Source organism: Maylandia zebra, linkage group LG11, assembly GCF_041146795.1.
Source record: "Maylandia zebra isolate NMK-2024a linkage group LG11, Mzebra_GT3a, whole genome shotgun sequence".
Lineage (NCBI taxonomy): Eukaryota > Metazoa > Chordata > Actinopteri > Cichliformes > Cichlidae > Maylandia > Maylandia zebra.
This window is the reverse complement of record NC_135177.1, coordinates 32,089,850-32,102,522: the sequence shown is the minus strand read 5'-3', so window position 1 is coordinate 32,102,522 and position 12,673 is coordinate 32,089,850. Positions and strand designations below refer to the sequence as shown.

Here is a 12,673-nt window from a genome sequence, read left to right as displayed (position 1 = left end):
GGCACTCCAAAAATAACTGCAGAGGGTGGTGTAACAATAAGCACCATGTCAAATGTGTGTAGGCAGTGAGAAAGCCTGTTTGAACAAAGTTGTGACATTAAATCAGTCGGGAGAATTACAGTTTGTGAGAACCAACTGTTGTAAGGAAAGTGAACAAACAGTCCCGTATGGGAGGATTTAAAGTGGTGAAATGAGTCCACTTACTCAAGCTCACATGTAATATACCTGTAACTTGCACCCATCTCACCGAATTCCAGTTCCAACACCAGCCTCAAGTATTTATACCTGAAATCTTGGCTTTTTCATTCTCATAGTGTCATTTTATTCTAGTTCTGCTCTGTTGTTCTTACACTCCAGTTGTGTGACTCGTGTTCGATCCTGTTTTCTGCCTGCCTCCCTCTCTGCATTTCAACCAACTGGTAATCCTGCCTGCGCACCTGCCAATATGCCAGCCACCTCAGCCTACCTGTAATCGTTAGTTTGCACTTGAACAACCTACTAAACAGATCCTGCCTTTCTAAAATTGCTGCAGAATTTGAAATCCATCTCACACCTTGCTGATGAAGAATACACAACTTGAGGACTTACATGGGTTTAAACTTCCTGTTTTCCCATTATTAAAAAATGTAGTATGCCTCTGAAACTCCATCCATCCATCCATCCATCTTCATCCGCTTTGTCCGGGGCCGGGTCGCGGGGGCAGCAGCCTAAGCAAAGAGGCCCAGACCTCCCTCTCCCCAGCCACCTCCTCCAGCTTATCCGGGGGAATACCAAGGCGTTCCCAGGCCAGCCGAGAGATATAATCTCTCCAGCGTGTCCTGGGTCTGCCCCGGGGCCTCCTCCCGGTGGGACATGCCTGGAACACCTCACCCAGGAGGCGCCCAGGGGGCATCCTTGTCAGATGCCCAAACCACCTCAGCTGGCTCCTTTCGATGTGGAGCAGCAGCTGCTCTACTCTGAGCCCCTCCCGGATGGCCGAACTTCTCACCCTATCTCTAAGGGAGAGGCCAGCCACCCTTCGGAGGAAGCTCATTTCTGCCGCTTGTATCCGCGATCTCGTTCTTTCGGTCACTACCCACAGCTCGTGGCCATAGGTGAGGGTAGGGACGTAGATCGACCGGTAAATTGAGAGCTTCGCTTTTACACTCAGCTCCCTCTTCACCACGACGGACCGGTGCAGCGTCCGCATTACTGCAGCTGCAGCCCCAATCCGTCTGTCGATCTCCGGCTCCCTTCTCCCATCACTCGCGAACAAGACCCCGAGATACTTGAACTCCTCCACTTGTGGCAGGAACTCATCCCCGACCCGGAGTGGGCACTCCACCCTTTTCCGGCTGAGAACCATGGCCTCAGATTTGGAGGTGCTGATCCTCATTCCCGCTGCTTCACACTCGGCTGCGAACCGTTCCAGTGCGAGCTGGAGGCCCTCACCCGATGAAGCCAACAGAACCACATCATCTGCAAAAATCAGAGATGAGATTCTGAGGCCACCAAAGCGAAAGCCCTCCGCCACTTGGCTGCGCCTAGAAATCCTGTCCATAAAAATTATGAACAGAACCGGAGACAAAGGGCAGCCCTGGCGAAGCCCATCACCCACCGGGAACGAGTCCGACTTATTGCCGGCAATGCGAACCAAGCTCTTGCAACGGTTGTATAGGGATCGAATGGCCCGTAGCAATGGGCCAGACACCCCATATTCCCGCAACACCTCCCACAGGACACCCCGAGGGACACGGTCGAATGCCTTCTCCAAGTCCACAAAACACATGTAGACTGGTTGGGCAAACTCCCATGCACCCTCAAGTATCCTGGAGAGGATAAAGAGCTGGTCCAGTGTTCCGCGACCAGGACGAAAACCGCATTGTTCCTCCTGTATCCGAGGTTCGACTAACGGACGAACTCTCCTTTCCAGCACCCTGGCATAGACCTTCCCAGGGAGGCTGAGGAGTGTGATCCCCCTGTAGTTGGAACACACCCTCCGGTCCCCTTTCTTAAAGATGGGGACCACCACCCCGGTCTGCCAGTCCACAGGTACTGCCCCTGATCTCCACGCAACATTGCAGAGGCGTGTCAACCAGGACAGCCCTACAACGTCCAGAGCCTTCAGGAACTCGGGGCGGACCTCATCAACACCAGGGGCTCTGCCACCAAGGAGTTGTTTAACTGCCTCAGTGACCTCGCCCCCGGAAATTGGCGGGTCATTCCCCTCATCCCCAGACTCTGCTTCCTCCTCGGAAGACGTGTCAGTGGGATTAAGGAGGTCCTCGAAGTATTCCTTCCACCGCCTGACAATTTTCTCAGTCGACGTCAGCAGCGCTCCGCCAGCACTATACACAGTGCAGGTAGAGCACCGCTTTCCCCTCCTGAGACGTCTGACGGTTTGCCAGAATCTCTTCGAGGCAGTCCGAAAGTCTTTTTCCATGGCCTCTCCGAACTCCTCCCACACCCGAGTTTTTGCTTCAGCCACTGCCCGAGCCGCATTCCGCTTGGCCTGTCGATACCTGTCGGCTGCCTCCGGAGTCCCACAGGCTAACCAAGCCCGATAGGACTCCTTCTTCAGCCTGGTGGCTCCCTTCACCTCTGGTGTCCACCATTTGGTTCGGGGATTACCACCACGGCAGGCACCCACCACCTTGCGGCCGCAGCTCAATGCAGCAGCTTCGGCAATGGAGACTCTGAACATGGTCCATTCGGACTCAATGTCCCCAGTCTCCCTCGGAATGCTGTCGAAGCTCTGCCGGAGGTGTGCGTTGAAGATCTCGCGGACTGGGGCCTCTGCTAGACGTTCCCAGCACACCCTCACTACGCGTTTAGGTGCACCAGGTCTGTCCAGCGTCCTCCCCCGCCACCTGATTCAACTCACCACCAGGTGGTGATCAGTTGACAGCTCAGCCCCTCTCTTTACCCGAGTGTCCAGAACATATGGTCGCAGGTCTGCTGATACGATTACAAAATCGATCATCGACCTACGGCCTAGAGCGTCCTGGTGCCACGTGCACTTATGGACACTCTTATGTTCGAACAGGGTGTTCGTTATGGCCAAACTGTGGTTAACACAGAAGTCCAATAACAGAGCACCGCTCGGATTCAGATCAGGGAGGCCGTTCCTCCCAATCACGCCCCTCCAGGTCTCGCTGTCGTTACCCACGTGAGCATTGAAGTCTCCCAGCAGGACAACAGAGTCTCCAGGTGGAGCACCCTCCAGCACCCCCCCCCCCCCCCAGGGACTCTAAGAAGGCTGGGTACTCTGAACTGCCACTCGGCGCATAAGCGCAGATGACAGTCAGGACCCGTTCCCCGACCCTAAGGCGCAGGGAACAAACCCTCTCGTCCACCGGGAAAAACCCCAACGTACCGGCAGCAAGCCGAGGGGATATTAGGATACCCACCCCAGCCCGCCGCCTCTCACCAGGGGCAACTCCAGACTGAGACAGAGTCCAGCCCCTCTCCAGGAGACTGGTTCCAGAGCCCAAGCCATGTGTAGAGGTGAGCCCGACTATATCTAGCCGGTACCTCTCAACCTCACGCACTAACTCAGGCTCCTTCCCCACCAGAGAGGTGACATTCCATGTCCCTATTGCCAGTCTTGGCAGCCGGGGGTCAGTCCGCCAGGGCCTCCGCTCCTGGCCGCCACCCGGCACACAATGCACCCGACCCCTATGGCGCCTCCTGCGGGTGGTGGGCCTGCGGGAGGATGGGCCCATGTCTCCTCTTCGGGCTGTGCCCAGCCGGACCCCATGGACTAAGGCCCGGCCACCAGACGCTCGCCCTCGGGCACCCTCCCCGGGCCTGGCTCCAGGGCGGGGCCCCGGTAACCCTATCCCGGGCAGGGTAAACTGTTCCCTCAGTGTCCTTTTCATAAGGGTCTTATGAATCGCTCTTTGTCTGAAACTCTGAAACTCATCACATCTCAAAGAGCTGTGCCCAGACACTGGAAACAAACACACTGCCTTATGTGTTCATCATCTCTTATGATTATATCTCCCTGCACCCACATACAAGCCCACCACACCATAACCCACCCTGAGCGGGAATCGAATGAGAGAAATGTAATGATGTCACTCCCATTTCTCCTTCTTTCTCCTTGTCAGTCCTTCCCGAAGAAAAACAGATGAGATGAAATCATCTTTGCTGATGTTATTGTCTCTGCCTTCATCAGTGAAATACATCTCAACTCAAACACATCAGCATCAAAGTGTCTGTTTTTCTTCTTGGAGTAATTACCTGCCTTACTTTTATCTTTCTTTCTTTTTTTTTTATTAATGCTCTGATGAAAATGCTGGTTGTGATGATGATGATAACGATGTGAAGATGAAATGTGGGTTAATGGTACACATGTATTATTGTCATTTAGTGACATCTGCTGGTTATTCCTGATGGTGCTAGCAATTTTCTGACATGACCTTTTTGTGGTCAATAATACTTTCTGTCCAGTTTCCTTTATATGCTAATTCTTCTTATTTTTTTATATTTTAAACTATGAGTTAGTGATGACTTTTTTCATTACCCATGCACGGGTTTAACTCAAAACAGACATACTCAGTTGCTTGAACTTTGTTGTTTTTCAGTCTCTGACTCAATCATGTTCATGAGTTCATGATTACATTGAAAGCTCACATTCATTACCAGTATTGATTTTGTTTCTAAGATAAAATAAATGAATGTAAATAAATTGATTGGGACCAACCCTCATATTGATACAGGTTGCGAATGTATTTCGCATATTTTTAAGGTTTTATGTACAGTTTTTAGTTCATTTCCTGCAATAGTTTCAAATTCTTTTGAATGTTGTGTTTATTTGTGTATCTCGCCATATTTTTTTTTTCATTCACTTTTCATTAGTCTGGAGGAGTCCAGGTTTGAACCTACATTGTCCATTTGTTAACTCCTTGTGCTTCATTGCTTACAAACACATGAAAAACATTTCAAAATGAACTTAATTGACTGATGAATCAAAAGTATCATGTGATATGGAAACTTTTAAAAATAAATTTCAGCCTGGCATCACAGCCACTGCATAGCTAAGCTAGTTATCTCTCTGTTTGTCTTGGAAACCGAGCTGTAACTTTGAATCGTATACATTTTTATTCATGTAGTGTTACTGCCTTCGTGTTCCATGGTTTTTATGTTCGCTTCAGTAGATCAGTAGATGACTAAGAGATGCTCGCAGGTGTGATGAAAAACTAATTCATTATACGACTCGTTACATTGCTTTCATGTTACTCTGTAAAATGACCTGTTTTATCTCATAATTGCCATTTAACAATATAAACATATAGGCTATAGTCCTATACACCAACACAAATCGCTATGCTAATGAGGACACATATGATCTTACTATTAGTACAACACAAAGTCAACAGCACAAACAAGCAAACTGATCGCCATGGTGATTCTAATTAAGAAACACAAATAGGTAGAAACAAAGGCTGCAGCCTGACTACTCATCAGTTTATTACCTGTTGAAGTTCAGGGTCTGGATACTGGGCTGGGGTCAGCATTCATTCAGCTTTAACGTCACTCAGAGTTCTTGGCTGGTTTAGTGTTAGCATGCCGACTGTGCAGGTAGCAGCATAATGCAGCTGTATCTGTCCGGGATACACGCTCCACTTTACTATCATGCTCTCATCCTTTGTGCAATAAAAATAAAAGTAATGTCCATATCCTGTGTCACTGTTTTCCTCCTCCAACATACCAACCAAAATCAGCTGTGTGTAGGAGTGCAAGAACCGATAAGTGGAATCAACTGGCACAGACCAACAATTCCAAGGAACTGGACAAGTGGGAACCGACTCTCTACAAGAACTGGGTTTCAATTCCCATTTCTATGTGGAAGAGTGGAACTTTAATCCCTTGTAACCCAGTTGCTAGTCTGTATCTTTTATTGTTGTGTCATCATCAGCACTGATAAATGAAACAACAAAAGTTCACACAATTTTTCATCATCTCCTGTTTTTGATGGAATGAGTATCAGTATAACAGGTCTTGTAACTCAGCGGATTTTCATTTTGCTTGTAACCATTATAGTGCCAGTTATCAGTCTACAAAGCCTATCTCCTTCATTTGTTCAGAAGAAACAGAGAGTCCTAATTAACTAATACCAGAATGCTGTCATACACTCAGAAGAAAACAGCTGGCGATATCATAAAATCAATCAGAGGAGTTGAATTTATCAATCATTTTTATGTGTGTGTGATGCTGTACCTTTGGCTGCATATCTGACAGGATTTCATTTAGACGCTGCTCTGCTCCTCTACTGCTCTGGTAGTGAATCATGTCAGCTTACAGCTCAGTATCTCACGTTAATAGAAATCTTCTTTCTGCTGCTTCAGCTTTATTTGTCTGCAGTGGAAACATCGCTGCCAAGGCAGCTAAAGTGGCACTTGTAGAGAACACATCCCTTTCTGAAAGAAACTTGGCATACTTCTAACGAGCACTGGATCTAAACCAGAGGAAGCAATTTGGACAGTCTGAAAGTGCCTGATAAGGTGATGGAGGCCCGTTATATGCTGCTGGAGCTTTTTGGAAAGCAATAAAAATAATTTTTTTAAAAAGTAAAAGCAATCTTTCTTGCTCAAAAAAATATAATAAAAATAAGAATTCCTTATATGTTACATATCATAAATGATACTTTGCAGAGGTATGCAGAGATATAACTCGTTTTTTTCTGTTTATGGCTGTTTCATGTTTGACATCTTTGTAATCTTTTTACAGCGTGTGATTGTTTTACATTGAGATTTGTCGGTTATGCCTTTTTTGTGTCTATTTGGGGTCATTTCAGATTTGCAGTCTTTTTAGGGTTTTTTTGTTTTTTTAATTGACCTTTCAACAAGAGAGGCCCCTGGATTAGCTCCTGCTGTCTGTCGCATCGGGCAGTTGCACATTTTAGATGTATTACTATTTATTTATTTTTATTTTATTTATTTCGCATCTGACACTACAAAAAGAAAAATACGCTCGCGGTTGGTGTTGCCATGGTTACGATCCCAAACTCATTGCAGTGGTGCCCAACAGCCACCAGGGGGCACAGTTTCACAAGATTTCAGGCAGGAACCAGTCAAAGCATCACTCAGGTAGTAAAGGGGCAGATTCGAGGACCAGATACGAGCGTCTGTTGGGGCTGCGCAGCTCACACCCCTTGGGTTCTTCAGCGGCTGTCCGCTCGGTTTAACTCGTCTCTTTTTGGAAATCATGGTGGCTAAAACCAAAAAGCAAACCGGGAAGAGTCCGGCGACCCAGACTGACCGCGACAGGAGCCCGCTTGTTTCGCCACCTGGCAAAAGTAACGTTAGGCGGCCAGGCAGGGAGGGCAAGGTTTTCAACAGCACGCATTCAAACGGGCTTTCGGGCATCAGACACAAGCTGGGGCTAACTCCGTCTGCAGCCGCCAAGCTGGGAATCACTCTTCTCCTCGGTAAGTTCAGAACCACTAGCTCGTTAGCTTCTTGCAGAACCACAAGCTAACGAGTGCTAACACTAGCAGCATTAGCAGCTCCGCTAAATTAAGTTATCTCCGCTGCCGATCACTTGGCTAACGTTAGCTCACCCTAACGGTACCTCTCTAGCGGTAGTTACCTGCTGTTGCTGTCCGTTAAAATCAAATGAAAGTGTCCCGTATTTCTTCCGCCTATATGCCACATCAGCTCCACACGTGTTAACAGGTTTTCTGGCAAACTTCAAGCTTGGTGTTCTCCTCTAAATGCACAATAGTTATAACCCCCGTATCACTCAAAGTCATCTCTCCTCTCTCCAGCGGGTTGTGGCTTTGCAAATCTAGCCTCCTTTCTCAGTGATGAAGTAGCTTTTTTTTCTGCAGTAGTTAAAGTTAATTCTTTCTGTTCACAGCTGCTCTGACTGGATATCTGCACTGGTAAGCTGCGCTTTTATCGGCTTTACCAAGTTATCGTTCACTAACTACTGTTGCGTTTACTTGCTCTTACTTCACACATATTTCTCCCCCTGCAATTAGGTATCATCTCACACAGCTCTTTGAGAATGACAGGCACTTTTCACACCTGTCTAACCTGGAGAAGGAAATGGCTTTTCGAACAGAAATGGTAATTTCTTTTTCTTTTTTGTAAGGCAACAGCAGGATGCACAAATCTTTGATAAATATTGTCATCATGAATCTTGAAGGGCACAGTTTTTGTATGGCCGTTGTTTACCATCGTCTACCTTTATTTTGACATAAGACAGTAAAAAGTGTGAAATCCTTTGCTACAAAACAAGATGATCAAGGTCTAAATCATATTCATATTTAGCATGGATTCCCTTTACCATCAAAATAGCAGCAATTGTTCCTTGCGTTTGCTCATTTAACGGGGGGGGGGGCTGTTTGAGCAGATTGGAAAACTATTTTGGGTCTTTCAATAACCCCAAATTCAATCCCATGATGTTAATGTATTTGGCTATATTTCAGCCATGCACTACACCTGTTGCAGAGCAGTTTATTGTCCTTGTAGCTGAAGATACACGTAAATGATGTCCAAACAAAAACAGACCTCATCAGACCTACACTAAGAGGGCTTGGTGGTTCTGCTGTACTTAGATAGATATTGTGGTGGCTTTCTCTTTTTCTTTTTTCTTTTTCTTTTTTTTAGCTGACTTGTCTGATTTGATTACATGGTCACTGAAAATCAATAAAGAGCCATTGTGAGTGATTATTTTTATATATTTAACTTTGTTAACTTTGTTTTGGTTGAGATTTCGACATGTGCTGAGGAGGGATGGTGGATATACTGGAGAAAGGATGTTAAATATGGAGCTGCCAGGAAGGAGGAAAGGAAGAATGGCACAGAGATAATTCATGGATGTATCAAAGGAGGGAATGTAGAGGGTTGGTTGGAGGATGATAAGGATAGGGTAACCCTAAAGGAAGTAACTGAAACAGGATGATGATTTTGTGGTCTCCTCTTCCAAGAGGACAGTGCATCCATCAGGCATGAGGGCTCCATGATTTGTGTTCAGCTATGAGAGGATGTGAATTATAGATTTGTGTTAATAACAGATACCAGCCCATATGAACATATGTGGTGGATTTTACACCCACGTGTTAGAAAGTGGTCTCCACCATCTTCATTAAAAAAACCTTCACGTTTGAGCTGTTGTGGTAGGATGTGGGCCAACAACTTTCTCAGAGACGTTATGCCTCTAATTCTTTCTAACTATGTCATGATATATTTTATTTTGTCATGCTACCAAATGACATTGAGACAGATTAGATGTTGCCTTGATGGTATTGCATTAAAATAGGATTTCCAACATAAGAAGTGTATGCATCATTTGTAAGGGAATTTTTTTTTTGGGGGGGGGGTTTTAGTAGTTGTGCTTAAAATTTAAATGTGTTGAAGTTAGTCACACGAATCAGGCAGAGACAACTCTTTGGCTTTCACAACATGCACTTTTTTTTTTAACATTTTCATCACATTTTATAGACCTCATCATTGCTGAAGTCATTAAAACTTAATGAGTAGATTGTTATTGGCAATAAATATTTGCTGCTGCCCCAGTGAGCATATAAGCACTGTCACGTTAGCCTTCTGTAAAACAAAATATGACAGCAGTTTGCATTTTTTTTAAAAAGGCCATCAAAATGAGATCAGCCTGGTTAATAAAGAAATGCGAGGCAAGCTCATCACAAAACATTCCTGCATAGTTAAGATGATGATGTTGTAATAATTTCCCAAAAACAGTGCTTCTATTTGACATGCAAACTGATTTCCAATGAAAAGTTGGTTAAAGTGAACTTTGACCCTTGAGCACACCAGCCAGAGTTGGTCAACAATAACCATTGCACAGACGTCAGCTGAAGTGAAAGGGGGAGAGAATAAATATTTAGAAGAAGACTTACTGTTGACTGATGACTGTAGTTAAGCTAGTTTCACTATGACTGTCCATTCAGAGAAAATCAAATCAGTAATACTTACCATGTTGGACTTTACAGTTGTTACTCATCTGTCACTTTCCACGTCGAACACTCGATGAAGAGCTGCACACAAGCAAAATTAACATTTGTGTCTATAAGCACTGCTGCTTTTTAGATCACCATCACTCTGTGTAAAAGCTGCTGATGTTTAACTGACGCTCAAGGTGAAAACTTTGTCAGATGAAAACAGAATACTTGTCTTGCCTTCCCCCTGCTGCGTGCTACCAAATGGGCTGCGAGCCATGGCCATCTGCTGAGCCCGTGTAACTCATTCCAGTTTCTTCTGTCGGAGTTGTAGTGCTGGAGTTATATTTAGTATCCGTCTGCTGCCTTTTTCTTTCTGTAATCTTCTGTATGTAATGTTCTTTTTGATACCAGGGTCTGTACTATTCCTACTACAAGACAATTATTGAGGCTCCTTCTTTCCTGGACGGCCTTCACATGGTCATGAACGATCGGCTGACAGAGCATCCGCTGGTTATTAACACACTGAAGAGATTCAACCTCTATCCAGAGGTAATATTGATTTTTGGCAAATTACCGTGCACATATTTCATTTGTTGCTCTCAGACTAAAATTATTCATAACTTTGAAATATTTTCAGAAGAAGATCAAATCTTCATTCTCGTGGGATGTATACAGTGAATCCCTTAGTACAAACAAAACTCTTTTACAGAAGGAATAAAAGGTTTGAAGGGTGAGGTAATTTTATCGTGAAGATGTTTTTAAGCTTTGAGATTAAAAAAAAACAAAAAAAAAAAAAAACCCACTTCATTAGTATTATATTGTTTGAAGTGTTGGCAGTACAAGAATCTGGATGCATTTAATGAGCCAAATCGGGTAATGCAAGTAATTGGAGAATTACATAACAACAGTTTATGAATTTAGCAAATAGATGTTTGGTGATTAAACTTTTTTAGTCTTTTAGATGATTGCTTATGTTGAATTTTGCTCCATCCATTTTCTCCTTTCATGCATCCCCTCTACTTTTTTCTCCCTGCAGTCTGCAGTCCTTTGTCATGTAGCAAATAGCAATAAGTGCAGTTAGAAGTGGTATACATGCCAGATTAATGCGCTTTCCTAACAATGAATCTTGCTGGATGGAGAAACCAGATTTGTTTAATTCTTTCTTTACATGATGGTTAAGAAATATGCTCACTGAAGATGAGTGAGTGAGTAATCAGGCTACTCTGATGGAACAAAATAAAGGAAAGAGATGTGCTGGAAAGCCAACGTAGAGAATTGTTGCAGAACAGACTGTGAAACAGCAGTGTTTTATCTCCATTGTCTTTTTGTAATTTTCTGAGAAGCCAAATTGAAAGTTGAATTAGGTTGTTATAGATTGCACAGCTTAACATTGATTCTTTTGTGTGTGTGTGTTTTTTTAATTTATTTTTTATTTTATTTTATTTATTTTTTATTACAGTTAGATGACTTTAAAGGCAGCACGGTGACACGGTGGTTAGCACTGTTGCCGCACAGCAAGAAGGTCCTGAGTTCAATTCCAACATCAGGCCGGGGTCTTTCTGTGTGGAGTTTGCGTGTTCTCCCCATGTTTGTGTGGGTTCCCTCCGGGTACTCCGGCTTCCTCCCACTGTCCAAAGACATGCAGCTTGTGGGGATAGGTTAATTGGATAATCCAAATTGCCATTAAGTGTGAATGTGTGAGTGAATGTGAGCGCGAATGGTTGTCTGTCCCTGTGTGTTAGCCCTGCGACAGACTGGCGACCTGTCCAGGGTGTACCCCGCCTCTCGCCCTATGACAGCTGGAATAGGCTCCAGTGCCCCCCCGCGACCCTGAAAAGGAGAAGCGGAAGCGAATGGATTGATGGATAGATGACTTAAAAAAAATAAAATAATATATGTATATATGTATCACATTAGTCTTTATTTATTTATGATCCCTTTTTGCAAACTCATAGACCAGAATCCAAATCATGCTAGTGTCTACTCCTCAGAAATAAAAGGGATAAAACAAGTAATTTAAAATTTGATGTTTAAACAGGATTTTTACATCCTGTCTGTTCTCCCCAGGTGGTCCTGGCCAGCTGGTACCGGATGTACACAGGTGTAATGGGTTACTTTGGGATTCCCACAAAAATGTGCTGGTCCATCAACAGAGGAGAGGGACTCACTCCTGTGGACAGCTGTGAAGGTAAACACTGTTGCCATGGCATGTAAGTCTTAACTAGAAACGTGCTCAGTTGTGTGCATTTAGACACACACACACACACACGGGTCAAATCTAATCCGTTCCCGTATTTCATCCTACTTGGTGACAGTTGTAGCCCCTTTGCTTGAATAAACGGTTTAGCTGTCAGTTAAGATGCAGAGAAGTATAAATATCGCAGATTTGAGAAGTTTGGTAAGTAATTCTTGACCTCATTTAACAGTCCGGCAGTCGGCTAAGAGATAATTTTTAGGCCCGTGGTTTAAAAAAAAAAAAGAAGAAGTAGTAGTTAAGCTTAAGGCATCCAGGCATCCTCTGCAAAACTAACAGTTACTGAATAACATTTAATGCGAAAGAAGAGAAATATACTCATTGATTTTTTTTCTTCTAGCCTTGAGGGGGAAAAATGTTTTTAACCTTTTCCACATCTTTTTTTTTTTTTTTTTTTTTTTAAAGTTGGCTCACAGTAACATTTCCTGGAAATTAAGTCTGCTAAGCGAAAACAAGCAAAAGCTGCTGTCAGCGTTCCTTTGTGAAGCTGCAGTCTCCATGTTTCTGTCGGTCTCATTAGTGAATGT

At 44.4% G+C, this 12,673-nt stretch overlaps 1 protein-coding gene across 3 annotated transcripts in view; it reads left to right on the top strand.

Moving 5' to 3' along the window:
- Positions 1–7,007: 7,007 nt before the first annotated feature.
- dpy19l1l (dpy-19-like 1, like (H. sapiens)) overlaps positions 7,008–12,673 on the top strand; it is a 28,932-nt gene continuing 23,266 nt past the window's right edge. The window contains exons 1-5 of one of the 3 annotated variants that reach the window (XM_004560173.4): positions 7,009–7,414; positions 7,846–7,870; positions 7,970–8,057; positions 10,304–10,441; positions 11,960–12,080. In XM_004560173.4, coding sequence (XP_004560230.2) covers positions 7,192–7,414; positions 7,846–7,870; positions 7,970–8,057; positions 10,304–10,441; positions 11,960–12,080 — 595 coding nt within the window. In that variant the 5' untranslated portion in view covers positions 7,009–7,191. Of the gene's footprint in view, positions 7,415–7,845; positions 7,871–7,969; positions 8,058–10,303; positions 10,442–11,959; positions 12,081–12,673 lie in introns of all 3 variants that reach the window. The other 2 variants (XM_076890209.1, XM_004560174.5) reach the window with 2 other exon arrangements.